The sequence below is a fragment of the Mustela nigripes genome, chromosome 14 (genome assembly GCF_022355385.1).
Source record: "Mustela nigripes isolate SB6536 chromosome 14, MUSNIG.SB6536, whole genome shotgun sequence".
NCBI lineage: Eukaryota > Metazoa > Chordata > Mammalia > Carnivora > Mustelidae > Mustela > Mustela nigripes.
In genome coordinates this window covers 45495654-45520666 of record NC_081570.1, presented here as the reverse complement: position 1 = coordinate 45520666, position 25013 = coordinate 45495654, and the positions used below count along the sequence as shown (strand labels likewise).

The 25013-nt window shown below is 40.0% G+C and overlaps 1 protein-coding gene across 1 annotated transcript in view; it reads left to right on the top strand.

Annotated features, from left to right (window-relative positions):
* Window positions 1-25013, top strand: part of FYB2 (FYN binding protein 2) — a 102412-nt gene that overhangs the window by 57723 nt on the left and 19676 nt on the right. The window contains 9 exon segments of the mRNA XM_059377085.1: window positions 1337-1340; window positions 2327-2435; window positions 4998-5157; window positions 12308-12422; window positions 12511-12551; window positions 14276-14339; window positions 15364-15462; window positions 19948-19976; window positions 22117-22177. Coding sequence (XP_059233068.1) covers window positions 1337-1340; window positions 2327-2435; window positions 4998-5157; window positions 12308-12422; window positions 12511-12551; window positions 14276-14339; window positions 15364-15462; window positions 19948-19976; window positions 22117-22177 — 682 coding nt within the window.

The window sequence follows — 25013 nt, the reverse complement described above, 5'->3', positions numbered from 1 at the left end:
ACTACATCAAAAACTAATGACATACTGTATGGTGACTAACATAACATTAAATTAAATTTTAAAATGTGAAAAGAAACAGGTGAAATTAATTATGTGTTTTATTAATCCCAGTGTATCCAAAATATTGTCATTTTTTTAAAAGATTTTATTTATTTATTTGACAGAGAGAAATCACAAGTAGACAGAGAGGCAGGCAGAGAGAGAGAGAGAGAGGGAAGCAGGCTCCCCGCTGAGCAGAAAGCCCGATGTGGGACTTGATCCCAGGACCCTGAGATCATGACCTGAGCCGAAGGAAGCGGCTTAACCCACTGAGCCACCCAGGCGCCCCAAAATATTGTCATTTTGACATGTAATCAATATAATAACTATTACTGAGGTATTTTATAGTCTTTTTTCTCTAATTCTTCAAGATCCAAATATATGTTATACTTATAGCTTAGTCTAGACCGGATACATTTCAAATGCACAATATCCATACATGGACAGTGGCCGCAGGTGGAGAGCACAGATTTAGACTTTATATTCTAGGTCAGGGGGAGCCACAAAGAGTTTCAAAGCAGAGATAACGTACTCCATCGCCTCATAGTATTCCTAGAAGTCACCATATTGAATTTAATTTGATAATTACTTATAGAGATCCAGTTATAAGTTACTGGATAAGACCTGACAAGATAAGATGGATTACCAAGGGCATGTACATCAACAAGGATTTATGTTTTAGGAGAAATACCAACAATGTGCAATGGGGAATAAGAACTGGGTAATTCTAACACAGCAAATGCTTCCATGAAGACAAGGATCCCAACAATTATTGCAGGTCCATTATGTACTCTGAACAATGCTGAGCTTTCAACATTTTTCTCACATTTCATTCTCCTGGCAACCATGGACATTGGCATTGTGACCTTTCATTTATGAATAAGAAAATATGATTTTTTTTTTAAAGGTTAACCATGGACTCGCAGAAAGAGGGATATATAGTGGAGATTAGAAGCCAGCCCTCCTAGGGTGCCTGGGTGGTGCAGTGGGTTAAGTCTCTGCCTTTGGCCAGGGTCATGATCTCAGGGTCCTGGGATCGAGTCCCTCATTGGGCTCTGCTCAGCGGGGAGCCTGCTTCCCCTTCTCTCTCTGCCTGCTGCTCTGCCTGCTTGTGATCTCTCTCCCTCTGTCAAATAAATAAAATCTTTAAGAAAAAAAAAAAAAAGAAGAAGAAGCCAGCCCTCCCCCACCGCCCCTGATCATCATGGAACTGGCAGATGGCCTTACTGGTGGGCACGGTGCTCAGTAATTACGTGAATGAATGAAACTCCTGACAATTCTTTCCATTGTCTTTCAGAACAGTACTGTCTCTGGTGCTTTTCCTCTCTTGTTGACCTCCTCTTCTGAGTTTCTTTGAGGGCTCCTCTTTTTCTGCCTTCCGTATGAATGTGGTTGTAAGTCTAGTTCACTGTGCCAGAACAGAAGTCCTCATCTCGGAGTTGATGACTCCTCCGCATTCATTCTCTCCTCGGACCTCAGGTTTCTCCTGACACTGTCCACCTTGCCTCTCTCTCATACTCTGTCCAATGCAGCTGTGGTGCGTGGTGGTCCTTCATTTCCTTAGGGAAGACTGTCTGAGTACCTGCCAGGCCCCATGCTGTTGCTACTCTAGATCACACAGCATTGGTGCTAGGAATACATACAGAAATATTGGAGCTCTGCCGCTTTATAAGTTGATTGTTCGTTTACAAGGCAATTAGAAGAACTGGAGGCTGATCCATAAACAGTGTTTTATAATACAAATAGAAGGACAAAGTGTTGGGGCAGCAGATAAGAAGGTATGACTGGGAGAATCAGGGAAGGACTCTCAGAAGTAAGATGATTCAGACAAATTGAGAAGGGTTTGATGTTCGCCAGCAAGATGCAGAAGGCATGTCTGTCAAGGGAAATGGCAACTAAAAAGGGAGAGTTGCTCAAACAAGGATGGTTGGTTTGGGGAATGTGAGTCTAGAGCAAAAGTTGAGGGAAGGAGTAGAGGGAGGTGGGGTTGGAAAGAAAGATTGCAACCACATCACGATGGGTTTATATTTTAGCCTACAGGCAATGGGGAGTTGCTAGGAGATTTTAAGCAGGGATTCCTTCTGGCATTGATTGGAGAGGGTAGAAACTCAGTGAAATGATCTAATGGGTGACCTGATCCTCATCTTAGAAGAAGGTAGGGAGAGAAGAGGAACTATTCAGCTGTTTACATTCACTTTTTCCATTCCTTTCTTTTAGGATTGGGTAGTACACTATGATCTAAACACTCTAAACCTCACTTTTCCCTTGTTATCTCTTCACATCTAAGCCCTAAATATGAAGATGAAGATGAAGATAAAAAGGAGAAGGAAAAAGAGCCATGTGAATTGGAACCTCAAAAACCACAAAAAGATTTACCTTCAAGTCATCTTTTCAAGGTATCAGTGTTCTAGGGTTCAGGGCCAAACAGTAAAAGTCCAGGGGTATCATGGGAGTAGTTCATGGAGTGACTTTTTAGAGCCTGAGACAGCAGCTCTCTACAGAGAGCATCAGAAGACCCTGGGGTGTTGGGTGTTTTCTCAAAGAAATGAACTTGACAGTAACACTGAGCTCTAGCCTCAGGTGTCTACTTTTTAGCCATGAAGCAGGCCTTAGGGGTGGGGCTGGGTCTAGTATGAGTTCAGCAAGGCATCCAGAGGACAAAACATAGACACTCATTTGGGTGTTGTACCCTGCAATTGAACAGCCCCAGAAGGAGGGCCTCCTTAAGGTGTGTGCTTGAGGGCCCTACTTAGAAGAACAACTTACCTCTGAGCTCAGTCATTTCATCTGTAATAGAAGAACAAATCATCCCTACTCAATTACCATCCGCAGTCCCACCCTGATTCTGTCTGGTTTATGTGGATAAGATAATGTATGTGAAAGTGCTTTGTAGACCATGAGATACCATAAAAATGTAAGGTATTCTTAATTATTACTTATTAGTAAATACTAGATTCATGTGTATACTCCTATCCAATCAATTGACATTGTCCCCCTCAGAACAACTAGAGTGGTCAGAGGCTTAAATTATCGATATCACCAGTGCTGCTAGTAATGCTCACAACATTCTGAAAACCTGTTTGAGTTGTGCCTATCGTAGAATATCAGATTGCTCCAGTCCCAGCTGCAGGGCTTGGGAAAATCAAGCAGCTTGGTGGTGTTTGTGGGCCTGAACTGGTGGGCAGGCCGGAGTTAGGGAAGGGGCATTGCATCCTGAAGCCAGAGAGCAGACAAGGCCATAAGTGGGTGATGGGGCCAGAGATCAGAAAGGGGTTATCAGGACCATGAGAAAGATAAAGGGGAAGTCACAGTTATGGACATTAACCATGAAAGAGAAAAGCAGGGATATGTTCTTTATCAGTGCTGGCCATTTGACAAGAGCCAGGCTGCAACCAAAGGGACATATTCCTGCTCTTTGATGTGGATTTGAGTTTTGGAAATTGTTGTAGGTGATTTGGATTATGTTAGGTAAAAATAGTGCGTGGCGTAGCTGGGCAGTGCTGTTTGGGGTCAGGTGTAAATGGAACATCAGTAGATACAAATTCAAACTGACCCTAGGAAGCATTCCCAAGGACAGGACAAGGGGAACCCACACACAGCCTTATTAGGGGCCACAGTGAAGGAAGGCAGTCACTGCATTTATGTGAAACTCTGACTTATTACTTTGTCATTTTTCCCCATTAAAAAATTGATTCTTGGCTGTGTGACTTGAAAAAATGCCCCTCCTTTTAGTTTGTCCAGACCACATCAAGAGCTCAGGAAAGCCCATACTTTATAACTGTTAAGTACTTCGGCTTCTTCCGACTGCTTTCAGATATATTGTCATAGTCAGTGCTCCTGTCCACTTGCCATCGGAAGGACGATAATCTCTCTCCTATCGCCATCTGATAAATAGCCAGAAAGGCTGTAATTCCCCTTGGTTTCCGGTGTCTATTCCGGAAATCCATCCAGAGCTTTCTGAAATGCACATCTGCTCCGATTGCTGCCTGGGGTTCAGTGAGGCCCCCATTGAACCTTGCACACAAGACCCTGCATTACTCAGCCTCATTCTGTCACATCTTTCTCACTCGTCTTTTCAACCTGTCCCTTCCAGTCTTCCCTCAGCATCAGCTTCTGTACACCCGTCTGAGGACCCTAACTTCTCCAGATACCCATGCGTTTGCTCGTGCTGATTTGTCCCTTTATCTCCTTGGTCCATCTCTTCCTTTCATTTTAAAGTACTCTTTAATAAGATCTGCTCTGGAAGTCTTCCTCCACCCTGTCTCCCAGCCGAGAGAACGGACCTCCCCTCCTCCGTTTCTGTCTCAGAGAACAACACAGCTGCAAACGGCCCTTGCCACGTGGTACCTTAAGGTTTGTGTGTCTTGTCTCCGTGATCAGTGTGTAGGCCACCGTGCCCATGGTGTCTCTCTATCTCCGGAACTCAGCATTCATGTCTGACCAACACTGCAGAGAGGGAGTGGGAAAGGAAGTACAGAGGAACAGAATGGCAGGGGGCCAGAAGAACTATCAGGTGAATGGAACACAGCCCCCCCTTGGTGGTCAAGAGCACAGGGCTCAAGTTCTGTCTTAGTAGACTACTGGCTAGGAAACCAGAGGATTTGGAGACCTGTTATTTAACCTTTCAAAACTCTTTATCATGTGGTCTAGTGATATTTTCCCAGTGGGGGGGGGGGGTCCTGGAGATGAGGTGAGATAAGATATTTGAAGAACATTCTCTGTTACATGCTGCGGCCTCCTGTGGGGCTGCCTCCCCCGGGCATTCGGTGGCCGTTCAGAGGTGACCCAAAGACTTGGTGTGCATCCTTGTGAAACTTTGTCTAGGGGGACTGCGTTCAGTACCACAATAAGTCCTTGCTGTCTGTGAAGCACGAATTACGGAAGAAAAGCACAAGTAAGTGGGCAATGGAGCAGGTAAGTCAGAGCTCTATAGCACTCTCCCTATTGCGTGTGTTTAGGGGGCCACGCGTGGAGGGATGCTGGGAAGAAAGCAGGTGATGAAAGTCCTCGGAGGCCGCAGGAGCATGCTGCCCAGGAAGCAGGGCCCTGTGAGCGATGCCACCCAGACAAAGGCCTGCCTCCAAGACCCGAAGCTGGCCAGGCACTCCCTAGGCCACTGTGAGTTGCCTTTCTTCCTGGTTCTGTTCACCGTCATCACATGATTTACAAGTTGTGGGTGTCTAAGATGTTACTTTCTTTTATAAATATTTATTGAACATTTATTATGTGCCAGGAAACTTACGCTCATGAGGCAGTTGTGCAGTCATGGAAAGAGCACTGGATTTAGAAGTAGAAGACCAGAGAGAAATAGGTATTGGTTACACAAAGAAAACAGATACCCACTCCAGCCCAATAAACCATGGCAGACCACTGACATTTCATGTGTTACTAATCAGTTATAAGAAGAATAAATATGCAGTGATCATAAGATGAACTCCAGGTCCCTTAAAATATGCCTCTGGGCTAATTGGCCACATCCTTGCCTCGCAGGTCCTTCCCTGTATACTCTGCTGTATTCTGCATATCCTGTCTTAAGTGCTTAAATGTCCCTGTAATTTCACCTGATCTCTGTCTGGAATTCTCTACCTGCTGATGTCCTAGGCATCCTTTAAGTTCTATCTGAGAAGTCACTTCTTCTGAGGTCCCCCTTACCTCCATCCATTCTCCTCTTCCCTGCTCCCCAGGGACCACAATTCCTCACTCTTTCTGTTTCTGTGGCACTGAAACAGCAACCAAGTGACCGCAACTCCATATTAGGCTTTACAGTTAAGCATTTCTGGGACCCTATATACTAAGCCCATCATCTTAGAAAACTTACAGGGCTTCATGTACAAATGGGGTTGATATTATTTTCCAGGGCTATTTGTCAATGTTTGTAAACTGTATATTTCATGTGATCACTAACTGTTTGTTCTCTTCATTTATTTCCTTCTCTAAAAAAAAGTATAGCATACCTTACATTATAATACATGGGGTACGTGTTTGTCTCCCATGGTACACGGTGGGTACCATGTGATCAGAGACCATTTGGTATTTTTCTCTGTATTTCTGCAACCTGGCACAGTGTCTGGCACACTGGAGATCCCCCAACAAAACTTTGTTAAAGAAAGGAGTAAAAGAATAAATCCAGCTTCAGTGAAACTATGGTAGATTTGACAACATGAATTATTCTCTTGACTAAGAAAAGTAAAGAATAGATTTTTAGAAAATGTTTTAAAGTATCATAGAACAGATGTAAAAAGAAAGCATCCATCTACTCGCAGGAACCAGGAACCCTGGAAGGTGAGTGCCAGAGCTACTCTTGCCCTCGGGGTTTTTACTGAGATCTGAATCTCTTGAGCTCCTGTTTTGACTGTGTGATGTGCAGAGGACAGGAGCTGTATCCCAGGGCCTGCCCCAAGTGAGTTTATAATTGGGAACTCCTGTATGAAGTCAGGACCTCACAGGATTATGTCTACACAGAATGAATAAGACTGTGCCTATAGTAAAAAATACCATATTATGTACTTATAAATTTGTTATAAAAAGATTTCAAGCGTTCTGAACACAACACAAGTTTTTTCAAAAATAAATGGAAAAGGGAGGAAAAGACATTTTGATACTAATGACACATGAGAAAGCATAAAGGTGGCATAAAATAAAAAACCATGCCTTAAATTGAGAAGTAGGTAGACTTAATCTGGAATACGGGGCGGGGTGGGGGGGGACAGAAGTAAGACCAGCTGAAGTGAACTAAAGAGTTACAGGAGAGCCTTGAATATGGGGCTGAAGGCTATTTTCATGCAATTGTGTACTGTCTGTGAGGAGTCACTATAGATTTGGAGATTATACCATGAAGAAAATAGTCCAAAAAGGATTATTCTGAGTAATCTGTGCATGCTGCTAAAGCACAAAGGGAGTTGCTGAGCCCGTCAATAGTTCTTTGCAGGACTTGTTTGAGTAGCACAAAATGTCTAGTCAAGGACAGTGGGCATAAAATCAGAAAGTTTTGAGAAGCAAAAATACAATAGAGTGTCTTTCTATACTCCTTCTATGCAAATAGACATCTTGGAAAGATGAATGAAATAAAAGTATCACTTCTTTTCGTTGAAAACAATTAACACAACATAAACCCTTGTAATCAAAGGAAACTTGGTGCTGGGCGAAGAAAAAGGAATGATTACCATAAGCTGATCCTCATATCCATCAGCAGTTCAAATCCCCACCACTATGTGTGTGGTCCAAAAGAAGACCATCTAACGTGATATCAGCTTGGTAGCTCTCCCAGACAACTGGTAGAAGCAAACAAAATCCTCTTTGATGGAACAAACTTCTATCCCAGGTTTAAATAATTCCACAATATATACTTCTAAAAATTAACAGTTCATAGACAGAAATTATTAAACACACAAGCAAACAAGTCACAGTGACTGAAAACCAGTGGAACAACAGACTCTAGGACCCAACCTGCAAGATAGTACAGATATTAGAATTATTAAACACAAAGTATAATATTTAATATATTTTAAAAATTAAAAAATATGAATAGGGAATAAACAGATTTGAAAAAGATAAATAATTTGATAAATTGATGTAGAAATGAATTAATTATATATCAGATTAGATACAGGAGAAGAAATTAAGGAATGAGAAGATAAATCTAGAGAAATTATTCAAAATATATTCCACAGAGGAAACGATAGGAAAGAATGAAAGAGAGGATAAGGGTCCTCCAGGATAAAAGGAGAAGACTTAAAATAACATCAAATCAGAGTTCTATGAAAGGATCCTAGAAAGAGTGGAAAGGAGGAAAAAATAGATAATGCCTGATAATTTTTTAGAATTGTTGAAAAATATCAATTTGTACATCCAGATGCCCTTAAGTTCTCAAGCAGCATAAATAAAAGAACTCCACACCTAGTTATATCTTAAGGAAATGGAAGGATATTGAAGAATAAGAAAATATCTTAAAATATCTTAAAAGCAGACAAAGGAAAAGGCCAGTCACCCAGAAAGAAACAAGCAGGCTGATTGCTGAGTTCTCAAAAACAAGAGTGTGTAACTTGAATACAACAGTGCTGTTGAAAGATATTGAATGTCTACCCAGATTTGTATAACTAGTAAAAATGCATGTCAGGAATGGAGGAAAAAATATGGTATTTTCAAACAAATAAAAAGAGATTTTAATCACAAAATAAAACCTTCTTTTTTTTTTTTTTAAAGATTTTATTTATTTATTTGACAGAGAGAAATTACAAGTACACTGAGAGGCAGGCAGAGAGAGAGAGAAGGAAGCAGGCTCCCTGCTGAGCAGAGAGCCCGATGCGGGACTCGATCTCAGGACCCTGAGATCATGACCTGAGCCGAAGGCAGCGGCTTAACCCACTGAGCCACCCAGGCGCCCCAAAATAAAACCTTCTGATGGAGATTCTAAAGTGTTCAGTTCAGGCAGAAAGAAGATGATCCCAGATGGAGAATTTTGGATACAAGAAAGAATAGCAGAAGTGTCAACCGAATAAAACAACATCAAACTATGGAGAGGGGGAAAAAAAATTGAGCGTTAATAGCACATACTTTGGGAAGGTGACTCAAAGCATTCTAAGGTCTTTAATTGTGAGTAACAATAGTAATTTATGCAAGCTTTAGAAGAGTAGCTAGAATATATTCATCAAAAGATACCAGGGTGAAAAGCAAGGCGCAGAGTGGGAGAAGTTACTTGATTTATACATATATTTGACAAAGGATTCCAATATGGAATATATAAATCTTCTATAAACATCACTTTATCCAGAAAATATAAAGTAGAAATCAGAAAAAGAAATTGAGAGACATGGGAAAAGAAGAGATACGTCACTCAAGAAGATACTCAAAAGGCAAATACATAATGGAGGAGCTGTTCACCTTCATTAAGTCTCCGGGAAATGCAAATGAAACCTACAATGTGATATCACTACCCGCCCACCCAAACGGCTAAAATAAAATCCACTAAAAATATCAAGTGTTAGAGAAGTTATGGAAGAACTAGAACTCTCCTACATGGCTGGGACTGTAACTGGGGTAATCACTTTGGAAAACTGTCTGGCAGTATCTATTAAAGCCCAGCATATGCATATCCTATGACTAGCAACCCCATGCCTATTCTTATACCCAATAGAAATGCATACTTCAATTTACCAAGACATATACAAGATGTTCACAGCAGAACTTTTTATAATAACCTCAAACTGGAAACCATCCACATGTCCATCTAAAGTAGAAAGGATAAATGTAGCATGTTCACACAATGGAATCGTTACAGGAATGAACAAATTACAGCCATGCGCAACAGCACGGATGAATGTCACATAGTATGGAAGAGAAGTAGGCAACACCAAGAGAACATTCTGAATGATTCTATTAACATGAAGTTCAAAAACGAGCAGAACTGACCTCTGATATTAGGCGGTACCATGGTGGCTCCCGTTGTGGGAAGGAACAAGGACTAGAACAGCATGGAAAGGGCTCGGGGGAACTAGCAGGGTTAGGTTTTTAGATGAATATGTTAGATTTGGGAAAATCCACTGAGCTTGACCTTTAAGATTTGTGCTTTTTCCTGTATGTTACCATTAAAATTTAAAACACACTAGGATATCGAGCTCTTTGCTTGGCAGGGAGCCTTCTTCCCTTCCTCTCTCTCTGCCTGCCTCTCTGCCTACTTGGGTTCTCTGTCAAATAAATAAATAAATAAATAAATAAATAAATAAAATAAAAAATACTAGGATAACTATTAAAAGATAGCACATATTCCTTCCAAACAAACAGAAAACAAGAAAAAGGAAGATGAGGGGGGAAAATAGAACATACAAAAAGTATGTAATGAGATAGCAGGTGTAAAATTTAATATATCAGTAAACGTTATTAACTCAATACACAAAACACTCTAGTTAGAAGATGTACGCATTCAAATAATCCAGTATTAAAAAAATATGGGAGTGCCTTTTATGTGCCTGGCCCTGTTCTAGGTGCTGGGGTTACAACGGTAGACAAAACTGACCAATATACCTATGCTTATGAAGGTTGCATCTGATCAGAGGAGACAGATGGTAAATCTGTAAATAATGAAATACCCTGTCTGTGGAATGGCATGGTAGTAAATGTTATGGGAAAATATAACATGAGGAAAAAGCATCAAGCAAGTGGAGGCAGTAGCAGTTGCAAGTTTAAAGTTGTTCACAGGTGACTCCAAAGATGTCAAGTAGATGAGAGCCAAGTGTGTCTAGGATAAGAATGTTCTGGGGAGAGGGGAGAAGACATGCAAATACCTGAGGCAGGAACCTCCCTGATGTGGGGGCAGAAGAGCAGGAAGGCCGTGCAGCTGGCGCAGGGTATATTAGGAGATGAGGTCAGAGACATGACAAGGGGCGGGCCAAATAGCGTGGGGGCTCCTGTAGACCATTCCAAGAACTCTGGCATTTCCTCTGACAGATTTTTAAGAATGAATGAGAGGTTTTGAGCACAAGAACAGAATGATCCGATTGTATTTAAAGAATCATCCTGGCTGAAGTCATGAAAGAAGAAATGCGGAGGGATAAATCAGGGACCCGTTAGGAGCTCGTTGCGGTAACATGAAAGAGACGATGGGAGCCTGGAGGAACATACGTGGTAGACTTGAGATGCGTTTGGATTCAGGATAGCATTTGGAATTAGAGAAGGGACTCAAAGATGTCTCTGTGTTTGGGACCCGAACAACTGAAAGGACGGGTTGCCACTTTTTATTGAGATGGAATTGACTTCAGGAAAAGCAGATTTGCAGAGAGAAACTGTCAGTTTGGTTTGGAGCATAATGTGTTTAGACAACCAAATGGGAGTGGTGTGAAGGCTGATGGAGTATCTAGAATTCGTGAAAGATGTCTAAGTTAGAGATGTAAATTTGGGAATTGTCTGTGTTTTTAAAAAGATGCCATAAACTTTTACATATGCTGCAGCCAAAAGGAAGGATTCAAAAAGAAAAAAAAAAATGTCTTGAACTAGGAATTAAGCACCTGGGTGTTTAGCATCTCTACTTTGTGCTGGAGAAATTTACTGGTGAAATTTACTGGTAACTCCTTAAGGAAAAGGAGCACTTTATGGGATAATAAGGAGGTGACATGCTTGAGATGGTTCAGGGTCTGCCTGCTAACTGACTTCTGATGAGGGGGTAGAACGTTGTTGCTTGGTTCATTTAACTGACACAAGGCAATTTGCTTATTGCTTATTTCTCAGATGTATGTATCCCTTCTTCCTGATTAATAGTTCAAAAATGGTTCTGAGTCAATATTCAAAATATTAACCTATGCCAGTTGATAAAAGTGTGGCAGTTTTATGGTTATGACAAGTTTACATCTCTGTAAAATAAACCAGCACCTGCAACTAGCTACTTGGGCCAACAATTCCTGTACATTTTTCAACCTGGCACACCATCTTCTGGCTAATTCCCTCACTAAGAAATAAGAAATGTTAACATGTTCAATCAACTCCTCTAAGAAATTTGAAGAAAAAAAATGCCACAAAACTGGATGAGTTCATCTAGATTTAAAGAGAGAGAAGAGGTGCCTGGGTGGTTCTGTCTGTTGAACATCTGACTCTCGGTTTTGACTCAAGTTATGATCTCAGTGTCGTGGGAAAGAGCCCTACATCATTGGACTCTGCCCTCAGTGGGGAATCTGCTTGAGATCCTTTCTCCCTCTTCCTCCTCTGCTCCTCCTCCCATGCATGCGTGTGTGCTCTGTCTCTCTCAAATAAATAAATAAATCTGTAGAAAAAGGTAGAAATTCCAGGGCTGTACCCTGGAGGATCTCACTATCTGAGGTCATAGATTAGAGAAGAGCCACCCAAAAAATTTACTGGTCAGCAGGGTAGGGGTAGGGTGGCTGGGTTATGGACATTGGGAAGGGTATGTCTACGGTGAGTGCTATGAAATGTGTAAGCCTGATGATTCACAGACCTGTACTTCTGGGGCAAGTGATATATTATATGTTAATAAAAATAATTTTTAAAAAATTACTGGTCACTCTTCATAAATACATATTCATCCTTGCCACAGTCCTATAATAGTTGGTGTTATTATTGTCCCAACTTCAGAGAACCATAACTGAGTCTCTGCAAGGTGAAGCGGTGTGCTAAAGAAGTGTACAGACTGAGATTATAACCCAGTTTCAGTGTATGAAATCTGCTTTTCCTATTCTCGCCTCCACCGCCATGGCATATGGAAATGCATTTATGGTAGCCGTGGATGAGTTATTCTTCGGGACTGTCTCTGCTTTCTTTACAGGTGGGTATGTGGAGACCTTGGAAGACACTACAGAAATGCCAGATGGGGGGGCCTGTAAGCCTCACTCCAACTCAGAAGAGACATATGATGACGTTGAGTACCCTGGGAGAGCGGGGTAAGTGTGGTGAGACTGGAGATGACTGTGGAGAGACTGAAGGTACGACACACCAGGTTAATGGTCTTTGCATTCTTTCTCCTTGCAGACCACAGTCCGACCTTTCTAACTCATTTGCTTCTGATAATGGTAAGTATAAGAAGACATTTGGAACTGTCAATAGGAAGTGCTGAGTGCTTCTGCGGCTGATTAGTGTAAGGTGTCTCTTATCTATATGTACTTTCAATAATGCCAGTCGGGCAGGGTGATAATAAGCTGGGTAGGAGAAGTGGTCCAAGGTATGTGTTAACAAATGCACTTAGAATCATGAAGGTGAAGATGCTAATAATGGGGCTCTTGTGGCAATAAATCAACTTCACTAGGAAATGTCCTCCTTCCTGACTGCTTCACAGTGCAGGTCTGATGATAGGAATGCTTTTTTTTTTTTTAATTTAAATTTTGTTAGCTAATATACCATGCAATATTGATTTCAGCGGTATGATTCAGTGGTTCATCATTTACATCCAGCACCCAGTGCTCATCATAATAAATACCCTCCTTAGTCCCCATCACCCTTCTAGCCCATCCCATACCCACTTCCCTTCATCAACCCTCAATTTGTTCTCTATCATGAAGAGTCACTTATGGGTTGTTTCCCTCCCTCCTTTGTTTCTTTTCCCCTTCCCATATGTTCATCTGTTTTCTCTCTTAAATTCCAGGAACGTTGCTTACTTAACACAGAATCATGGTTTCCCAATACTTTTAAGATCAACTTTTGCATGGTCTAGAGCCTTGAGTGGTTTGCCTCTACTTGCCATTGAGGACTCTTCACACCATACTCAGTCTTCACCCTCGAGATCCATTCTTGCCTTCTTCCTTTTAGCTTCTCTGACTTGCCACGCTCCACCACAGGGTGTTCTCGTGCTTTCCTCCTTCTTCCCTCCCCTGGGCCCCTTTGCCCATGTGACTCTTAATATTTCCTCTAATCCCAGCTCCTTCATTATTGCCCCAGAGAATACTGCCCTTGGTACACAGTCTCATCGGTCTCCTAGTACCTAGGCCCTCCCTCTTAGCACTTTACAGTTATAATTTTGCATGTATGCAATTCTTCCATTAATAACTATCTTCCCTCCTGGATTGTCACTTTCTTCATGCTTGCTACTTTTCCTAGCCCTTAGCATAATGCCAGGCACATCTGAGACACACCAAAACTACCTACGGAATGTGAATGGATAAAGAAATAGAAAAGGAGGATAATCAAATGCCACTCTGGTTGCTTTTGTCTTCCTCAGAATGTCAGAATTTTAGGTGGTAAAACCACCTCAGAGATCATGAAATCCCGTACGCCAGTTTAGAAAGGAACTAAGGCATGGAGAAGTTAAGGGACTCTCCTCGGCTCACTATGTGTGAGTCACATTGTAAACTTGAAAATCCTCCATTGCCGGGTAGCCTCAAAGTGTATCTATATGCTTTAAGCTCATGCGTTGGGCTAGGGGACAGGTTATTCAAGATGCCTTCTATTTCTCCATTATTGCCCCAACCTTCAACACAGCGTGTGATGTTTAATAGACTTTGAATGTTCTATATGAAATATGCAAAGGACGAGGGTAGAAAGATAAAATCTGTTAGTAAACCCACTTTCTTTTACTACAACAGATCAGACTTGGAATCAGGTGGAAGCCAATGTGAATTTTCATTTTGTACATACTGTTATAGAGGTTTAATTATTTCTTACCATATGCTTATTAAAAAAACAAACAAACATGTGCCTGACATCATACCTAGCACCTGGTAGGTATGCAGTAATTTCTTATGAAATATGAATCTGAACTATTGTCATTATAATAAATGAAAATCATTTTTTTTAATTTCAGAAGAAAATAATGAAGAAATGTATGAAGAGGTCTATAAAACAAAGAGCAACTACCCAAAAATAGAGTGAGTTTCTGTCTTTCTCAGCTTTGTAGCTAATGGTAGTTCCCTGTGAGTGTAAGAAAACCAGAGTTCAAGAAACAACCCCCTTCCCTTGACCCTATCATCCTTAGGGAGGATTTGCATCAAAAGGAAAGATAAGATATTCTAATACTATATTGTGATGAATAAGAGACTTGTGATTGTATACGGTCATATGCTATAATTTTTAATTATATTGCTTCCTCTTTTGAGAAAATGTCCACCTCTCAAAGTATAGGGCTTTCATATTGTGTTAGGACATAAGTGAGAAAGGAGAAGTAAATATCAATAAAACTTGCTTCAGTTCTATCATAGCAGTTCCAGGAAGAAATCAATGGTTATGACTTAACTTGTGTCTTTGCAAGTTATTAAGACTGTCTCTAGGATTTGGGCTTAATTTAATATCCATGTTATCAGGAATACTTGTTCAAATGGGCATTATTCATCAATTTTAGTTAGTGGGGCACTTTGTGGAAATGAGATAGCAATGGTTGAAAGCAAGAAGGATGAGGGTTAAAGGGAAGAGTAGGAATCCATACTGCGTGGGATGCTGTGGGTGTATCATTCCCTCTCCCTACCCCCTAAAAAACCCGAGAGTATATCTGGAAGAATTTTAATCCTTAACTGGGCAGTAAATATACCACCATTGTTGTGACATCATTCAATAAATTAAAGGTCAATGACATAGATTTCAGGAGCTAGGAATTTCAAAACATATTTCCAGTATAGTTTATAAACTATGCTTCCCTAACTCATCTTCCCTAAAAGGAAGACCTTGCTTTGTATCCTCAAAATAGAGACCATTTGGGGTAGATGAAAGTTTGTACTGAAGTATAATCCCCTTCAAAGCTGGCTGGTATGTGTTAATTCATATTGGTATCTAAACAAAGAGGAAGAGCGTGGATGTTCCTGTCTCTTCCTGGAGTGGAGGTGTGTTCTGGGATGAGCCTCTTCCATCTCCAGGACTCTCTGAAATGCCATGTTATTTATATCCTCTGATTCCTCTTAGTTTAGATGGAAAAGAAGCACTGAAAAGACTGCGGAAATTCTTCAAGAAGGAAAAGGATAGATTTAAAATGAAGAAAAACAAGTTGAAAGAAAACGTAAGGTAAAAAGTCTTTCTTATCCCCCCCCCCCCCACCAGGGGAGGCCTAGCTGTGCTAACCTGGTAGTTTTATATCCTATTCTCAGAAACAGAGCAGAGGATATCTGAACTAAAACCAAAGGCACTAGTTAACACCTGCCTCCTTCTTTCCAATTTGTGAGTGAACCATACTAATAAGACAGGGACCACATCCCTTTAGGAAAAAAAAAAAAATTGATAATAAGTGGTTGTAAACAAGAATAGAAGGAAAGTCTTAAGCAAAGTCTAGACAGTAAATTTTTTCTATCACCTTTGGCTTATATTCCTGGAGCACTAACTATTATTAATTGTATCCTTTTATGCCTTCTTAGCCCTACAAGTTCCAGTGGATTTTGTTGTCTGCACTTGGTATTCTAATTTGCCTCTCTGGAGTGAGGCCGTGTGTATAGAGGGGAGATGAACTTTCCAGCTAAGTGGTTCATGTATCTCAAGGTCTTAGGACCCTCCCAGATCTCCCTATCTAATTACCAACATTTGAGAAGGTTACAGATTTACTAGCAGTAGAGATGGGAAGCCTGAATTCTGGATTCTAGTTTCAGCTCTGCCATTTTTCATTGTGCAGTCGGGGGCAAATCATGATCCAGCCCACATTTCCTCTTGCATACAAGGGAGACTCAGAGGTACTTCTCTAATATGTAGAAATGGATCTGTTTTATGAGGCAGGGGATGATAAAATAATTTCCCCAGTGTCATCAGGTATACTGGCATGGGACTGTTACTCTTCCCTGAAGTTCTTGTCAATTATAAAACCTCAGAGTTACATGATTTTAAGTCCAAATGTCTGCCTGATCTAGATCTACCAAGAGAGCCAAAATAATATGAGGTTCATAAATCATAGTCCTGACCATGAAAATAGAGCTGCAGTGGTCAATAAGAACTATGCACAAAGGCAATCTCTGGGCCTAACAGGTTAGATGCTTCTGACAAAAAATTATGATGTCTGTGGTCCCTTAGAAATTTGATCCAAGTGAGGGGCACCTAGATGGTGTAGTCAGTTAAGTGTCCAGCTCTTGGTATCAGCTTAGGTCATGATCTTGGGGTCATGGGATCAAGGCCCACATTGGGTTCTACACTTGCCATGGAGTCTGCATGCAGTCCCCCAAAGGGATTCTCTCTCCCTCTGCCCCCACCCACTCACACACTCTCTGAAATAAATAAATAAATCTTTAAAAAATTGATCTAGGTGAGAATGCTAATATTTTTAAATGCAAATCTGATTTCCTTTTTCTTAGAAATATTCAGTGAGTCCTTACAACCTTAGGACAAATATCCAGTACCTTCCCATGGCAAGTAAATACTTTACGGCCACTCCCTTCTTACCTGTGCAGTTTTATCTCTCACTCAGATTTCCATGCTCTACCATGCCCTATAAATGCCCCACAGATCTAACTGTACCATCATATTGCGTGCCTCTTGCCTTCCACCAGGACATTCCTTTGGTCTTAAATGCACCTGCCCTCCCCCAACCTCCTTTGATTAGACTTGAAAGTTGTAGTCTTCCCTGAAAATATGGCCAAATAGTATCCCTTCCAGGACACCTTCCCTGAACCTCCCTACCCAAACCTGGATCTCCTGTTTCTCCTGTGTATCTCTCTAACATCTAGAGCATGTCTTATAACATCTATTAATACTCTGAAAAACCCTTTTTCTTAGAGTCAGAGAGCCTCAGGGTAACAAGAGAAATCCACATTATGTAGTCCAACCCAGTACAAAAGCTTCTCTGGAAACTTCCTAAAAAACCAAGTATCTGTGCCTGCACACCTCTATAAAAGCAAGTTACCACCTGCAGAAAAAGATGTTTCATCTTTAAGAAGGTCTCTTAAGATTTTTTCCCATAAATTTTAGCAAAATCTGCCTCTCGGCCTTAATTGTTTCATTTAATAACATGTAGCTATAACAAGGGAGGACAGAAATTTCATTATCTTCTGCTGAGCCTTTTGATTGAGGGCTCCTCTTTTGAACACCAACTCCTGTTGATTACTTTGCCTTCAGAGGGAAGTTGTAACCATGGGAATGTGACATTTAAAAGGAGTAAGGTTCTTCCAAAACCAAAAACCAAAACCAAAACAAAAAAAAGAGTAAGGCTCTCTACCCTCTCTTTGTCTCAGACATACACACTGCCTATTAGGATAGTCATTAAATGGCTTGATTTAGGTATAAATAAGTCAAGAATTAAATGCCACCAGACGTAGCTATACTACAAATTTTATATGGGAGTTAGTTGTTAAAGCTGATCTCACTCCCTCTCCTCCAGATGCGCTGACTTCCTTGCTTTTCTTTTAAAGACCAAGCACACCTCTGCCTTAAGGTCTCTGCATTTGTTCTTCCCTTTCCCAGAACACTCTTACTCAGATAACCATGTGGCTACTCCCTACTACTCCCTACTACTCCCCTACTCCCTTCAGGATTCTGCTCAAGTCACCTTACCAGAAAAGCCTTCCCTGACCATCTTCTGAAAAATGGCAAACCAACTTTCAACTGCAGCTCTCCTGCCCCTTATCTTGCTCTACTTTTTTCAACTGTATTTATCTCCTCACATGACCCAATGTAAATTTCCTTGTTTTGTCTGCTTCACCCTACTGGAATCCATGAGGGCAGGGATATTGACTGTCTGGTCCATTGCTAGATCTCCGACATGAAGAACCATGCCTGGGACATGATAGGTACTCAATAAACGGCTATTGAATGAACAAATGACCTAAAGGAAGGAAATATTCTAGATTTTTTGTAGCCTGAATTTCTAGGTTTAAATAGGCGCTACATCCACTCTGGCCCAACTGAATCAGTGTTAAGAAAGTCTCCGTTGATCGAGGAGCCCTTGAGTGGAGAAGCCAAGGATATGTGCTAACTGGGCCTTGAGGACAAGGATGGTGAAGTGCTTCACATGCGTTTTCTGTCCAATCTTCACAATGACCTCATGAGATAGAAACTCTTCTCTGCATTTCACAGATGAAAAATTAAGGCTTTGAAAAGTTATGTGACTTGCACAGGGTAAGTGGGTAAGTGGCAGAGCTGAGAGTTGGATTCAGCTGTCTAACTCCAGAGATCACGTGCTGCTTCTCCTCTATTCTGACAGCACCCAGTCTGGTCATACAGTTACTGACATCAGGACCAGTGAACACCCTCAGCTCCTTGGCCAGGCACATCCACTTGGGTACACCCCACCCAGCTCTAATATTAATATTCACCCCGTGAGACAGAGCTGGTATGCACTTTAGAAATGAAGAAACCAAGGCTTGCACAAAGGTTAGCTGGTTTTTCCTAAAAGTGCTGTTTCTTTGGACAGTCCTGTATTGTGTTCCTATCACAGTGTTGTACTAACTTACTTTAGGTCTCCCTCATTAAACACTAAGCTACTTCAGGGTAGAAACTTGGTCTGATCATTTTGTATACACAACACATGGGCCTGGACCATGGTCATTGTCCCCTTAATACCTGTAAGGCTGAACTTAAATTAATTGCTTAAAATACATGAATTTTTTTCTACCACACCATACTTCCTTTCAGCTCCTTAACTGTGTAACCAGTCTACTTGGGCCAAATGTCCTCTCCCACTTAGCAATCTGCTATCTTCCATTTCTCCCTGGCTTGGAGCTCTGTTCTCAAGATATTCTTTTGGCTTAACCATATACAAAGGCAGGGTCCTGTGTCTGCAGAGGGTAGTTCTCTTTCACCATATTTATCCTACAGGGGATATCCAGCTGCACCTCAAGATATTGTGGGTTGGGTTTTAGACCACTATAGCAAAGCAGATGTTACAATCAACTGAATCAGATTTTTTGATTTCCCAATTCATAGAAAAATTGTATTTACACTATAGTGTGGTCTATTAAGTGAGAACAATGTCTAAAAAAATGTATATTACTTAATTAAAAAGTAATCTAGTGAGTCATAATCACTGATCACAGATCACCATAACAAATATAATAAAAGTGAAAATGTTTGAAATATTGTGAGTATTAACAAAACATAACAGAGACACAAAGTAATAAAATGCTGTTGGAAAAATAGTGCTGATAGATTTGCTTGATGTAGGGTTATCATAACCCTTCCATTTATACAAACCACAGTTGATGTATGAAGTGCGGTACAACCAATTACAATAAAATGAGGCATGACTGTATTTGGTAGGTATGTGAAGAGGTTAGAAAGCAGAAACAGGATCTTGTGGATGGACAAAGGCAGAGCCTGAGGTTGTCTAGTTAGGAAAGGGGAGCAGATAATGGGTGGTCCTTTATGGGATACATAAGCTCATTTTTAAATGGTGGTTTGGAATCGAGGGGAAGGTTAATCAGAACAAAGCTGTAGGGAAGTTTTGCTTCACAACTTTGCCTAGGCACACCTGCATCAAGAAAACTAGTCATCAATAGGTTATTTGAGATGGATCAACTAATCTCTCTGAACCTGGTTTTTTTCTGTAACCCTTTTGTGTCTTTTGTCAATCTACAGTGCATTTTCAATTTCGCTGCCTGATTTAGGTAAGTGACGTTCACTAATTGCTGGTACAAAACTATGCAGCATTACCATATTCAGGGGCAAGGAGAGAGGAGGAGTCATTCTTCCTTCATTCTACATTTAATGAAAAATTGATACATAAAAATCAAAGATGTTTTACACAACCTTATTCCTTACTTTGAGGAAGATGAGTAACGAGTAACGTTTCTTAAATAACTACTGTATACCAGGCCTCTTAAATTCCCAGAAAAATAGGGATAATCTTTTCAGGGAGGCTTAGACCCACATCCATACTTCAGTGATTTGAGATTTGAGATTTGTACCCAAATCTCTCTGATTACAAAGTTTGTGCATTTTACAGTATACCACATATCCTCTTGAAGGAATTGACAGCCAAATCACCCTAATTAAGACATAATAAGCTGGGCAGGATCACATTGCAGTACACATACTAATTGCATCAAGAATGGGTCATTGGAATATTCTTTGCTTCAATATGAAAAACTACTGTTTTTGTAGTGCACAAATTAGCATATTGCCTGATATACAGTATGATCTCAATACATGTTCAGTAAGTTGAATCTGTCAATAAAAGAGGGCTGAGTTGTTTCTCGGTTTTTGTTTTTGAGCTCTAGCCATGATGGTACTTTGAGTTCTCTCTGATTAGACAATTAAAATGTATATTATATTTCAGAAATATGAGTTCGCTGTTCTAAACCAATGAAGGCTATATAAATAAACCTGGTAAAATCACAGGTCTCCCAAAATTCCCTTGGTCCAAATAAAAATCTAAAAAGCCAACTTAAATGGTATTCATTAATGCCCACAATAGCCAAACTATGGAATGAACTTAGATGTCCATCAATAGATGAATGGATAAAGAAGATGTGGTATATATACACAATGGAATACTATGCAGCCATCAAAAGAAATGAAATCTTGCCGTTTGCCACAACATGGATGGAACTAGAGGTTATTATGCTTAGCAAAATAAGTCAATCAGAGAAAGACAATTATCATATGATCTCCCCGATAGGAGGAAGTTGAGAGGCATTGTGGGGGGTTGGGGGGTAGGAAAAGAATAAATGAAACAAGATGGGATCAGGAGGGAGACAAACCATAAGGGACTCTTAATCTCACAAAACAAATGAGTGTTGCTGGGGTGGGGGGTAGGGAGAGGATGGTGGGGTTACGGACATTGGGGAGGGTATGTGCTATGGTGAGTGCTGTGAAGTGTGTAAACCTGGCAATTTACAGACCTGTACCCTTGGGGCTAATAATACATAATGTTTTAATTAAAAAAAAGAACAGGTATGCATCGTACTGCCACCTAAATTTATGAATAATCAAATATGTATTATGAATAATTATACAAGAAATTCTCAGACTCAAGTGGTGAATCACTTAAATAAACATTATGGATTCTGGGGCACTGGGTAGCTTAGTTAAATGTCTGACTCTTGATTTCAGCTCAGATCATGATCTCAGGGTTGTGAGATAGAACCTTGTGTTGGGCTCCACAATTGGCCATGGAACCTGCTTAAGATTCTCTCTCTCTCCCTCAGCCTCTGCACCACCCCCACCTGTTTAAAAAAATTGTGTAATTCTCTGTCGAGCTCCAGGAATGTGAATATCCTAAACTGAAAATGTCTAATTGTGATTATGCACTAAAATTCAATTTTATGCAAGATTATTATAGAAGTGCGGTTGCCCATGGTTTGAAAGAAAAATAATGGAAGAAAAATCTACATGAATATTCTCCTTAAACTGTCTTTTTCCCAGGAATTAGGAAAAGCCCTCTTACTATTCTAGAAGTAGAATATCTTTGTCCAGCTCCAGGATGATGGGAACCTACTCTGAAAATGATCCTTTCAGCAACGCATATTTTCTGAAAATCTGCAGGAAATTAAATTGATATAAATGTATGTCTGTGTTTGAGACATTAGGGCATGCTACTGTTTTTTAACCTCTCATTTAAATTTCTTCTCAAATGGAGGTTGTTTTTGTTCTCTGATCCTTCCAGCCTATCTGCATTCTATGATAAGATTTTGATAAAACAGTTGTGGGGATACACCTGGATAACTGGGTTTTGTGGATAATTTGTAAAGTGAGGGATTGTATAAACCACACCTAATGACTGTTTTGGTCCTGTCTTGAACCCAGAACTTAGGTCTCAGGAAGCTATTATCTATGATAATGTGGACATAAGTGAAAAAGAGTCAAGGTAAGTCATTTTACCTCATTGGTCATCCCTACTGATATGCAACATATATTTTCCAATGCTTTGTTAAATATGGTCAGAGGGCCACCTTTTCAGAGACGTAGAGACTGGATGAAAAGTCAGCCCGTGATATAATGTAGACAGTTAGTAGTAGTCTGAATCACCTAACATTAGTAGGTGATTCAGAAGTTACTGGAGCTTTTCAATCTGTTTCATATCTTCAAATCTAGAGGCTTGGAACTCATTTCAATGTAACACACCATTATTTAATAGCCTTTTATGTACCAGGCAGCCTGGAGGATAGCAAACACTGTCTGACAGAACCTCTGGTCTCAAATATGAAATAACTATAACATATCGAGAAACTGTCCTGAAACTCAATAACCTCTCTCTAGCTATTTGTTATCTGTGCTTTCTATCTGAACTAGATGACTAAAAATAAAGGTCTCCTGTGCACATTTTTTATTCATATAGGGTTCTGAATTTTTTGCACTTATAAACACTATTGCTATAAATATTCTTACTAATCTCTTCTATGACTATGTCCAAGAATTTGTCTAGGAGATACTTACGGGAAGGGAAATGCAAATTATGTAGAGAAGGCAAATTTATAAGAAAAAGGCCAACCTGATTTTCCAGGTTGTTATACCAATTTACAACCTTCCTAACCATTTCTAAGGGGAATATTGATCCACCTTCTCACCAATACTTACCACAGAGGAAATTCTTAATTTTCATCAATTTAGTAGGCATAAATTACTTAGTGTTGAGCCCCTTTTAATATGTTTATTCACCTTTCATATCTTTCCTTCTGCAGGCCTATTGACACTTTTTTCCTATTTTCCTATTGAGCTGATGGTCTTCTTATTTATTTGTAGATTTTTTTACTTTCTGAAAAATTATTATTAATACATAATGTATTCTTTACCCCAGGGGTGCAGGTCTGTGAATCATCAGTCTTACACACTTCACAGCACTCACCATATCACATACCCGCCACAGTGTCCATTCCCCAGCCTCCCTCTCCACACCCCTCCCCCCAGCAACCCTCAGTTTGTTTTGTGAGATTAAGAGTCTCTTCTGGTTTGTCTCCCTCCCTATCCCATTTTGTTTCATTTTTTCCTTCCCTACCCCCCACAACACCCCACTCTGCCTCTCAAATTCCACATATCAGGGACATCATATGATAATTGTCTTTCTCCAATTGACTTATTTCGCTCAGCATAATACCCTCTAGTTTCATCCACGTTGTTGCAAATGGCAAGATTTCATTTCTTTTGATGGCTGCATAGTATTCCATTGTATATATATACCACATCTTCTTTATCCATTCATCTGTTGATGGACATCTAGGTTCTTTCCATATTTTGGCTGTTGTGGACATTGCTGCTATAAACATTCATGTGCATGTGCCCCTTCGGATCACTACATTTGTATCTTTAGGGTGAATACCCAGTAGTGCAATTTCTGGGTCATTCGGTAGCTTTTTTTTAATGTATTTTAGATACCATTCTTTGTCAGTTACATATGTTGCAGACACCTTCTTGTACATTGTAACTTGACTTTGCAGTGTTCTTCCTAGTCTTCTAATGAATAGAAATTCTTAAGTTTAATGTATTTGAATTTATCAATTGAGTGTTGCTTTTAAAATCTTTTAAAGAAATCTTCATCCTAAAATCATATGATATTCTCCTGTATTTTCTTCTAAAACTGCTAAAGTTTTTGCCTTTTATATTTAAACCTTAGACCTATCTAGAATTGATTTTTGTGTTTTTGTATTATAATGAGGTAGCTAGAAATCCAATTAAATTTTCTACCATATGGATAAATGCCCTGTGTGATTAATTGACTAGTCCCACCTTTCCCCATGGAGGTACAATGCCGTCTTTGTCATACTAAGTTTCCATATGTCTGAAGGTCTGTGTCCACGCTCCCTGTTCTATTGTCCTTTCCATCTTAATTGTATGGTGCTCTGAAACATATTAAGATATTAGTAAGTACTAAATAATAAATACTAAAGTAATAAGATATAGAAGCATGGATAAGATATTAGTACACTGAGAGAGTAGTTGATATTAGTGCTTTTACATGTTCTAACATGTGATTTATGCCTAGTGTATGGTCAATTTTTATAAATGTTCTTTGAAAATTTTAGAAAAACATGACTTCTCTAATTGTTTGGTACAATGATGTTCTTTAAAACATTCTCTTGTTAAAAATCTATTTATTTGTGCACTTTAAGATGCTTTACCCATCAGTATTTGAAAGAAATGGGTTGAAATCTTAAATAAACATGGTAGATGGGTCAATTTCTCCATAAACGTGGCTACTTTGCATGTCACACCTTGGTGGGTAAGGTATTAGATTGAGAAACCTAAACAGCTCTAGATAATGGTCACTAGATATTCCAGACCTCTGCTTTCATTTCCTTTTGTTCATTAGAATGTCTCCTAGAGACTTAGCAAGGGTAGGAAGAAGATGGGGATCTTGAAAAGGACACTGGTACATTTTCTACAACATGGCATCCATGGGACTTGTAGTATATTCTCTTAATTCTCTGAACCTTAGTTTCTTAACCTATGATTTGGTAATAAAAATCCTCATGTAGTGAAAATAAGGGCCATTTGTAGCCCAATGTTCATAGCAGCAATGGCCACAGTTGCCGAACTGTGGAAAGAGCCAAGATGCCCTTCAACAGATGAATAGATTAAGAAGATATGGTCCATATGTACAATGGAATATTATGCCTCCATCAGAAAAAACGAATACCTAACTTTTGCATCAACATGGATGGGACTGGAGGAGATTATGCTGAGTGAAATAAGTCAAGCAGAGAGAG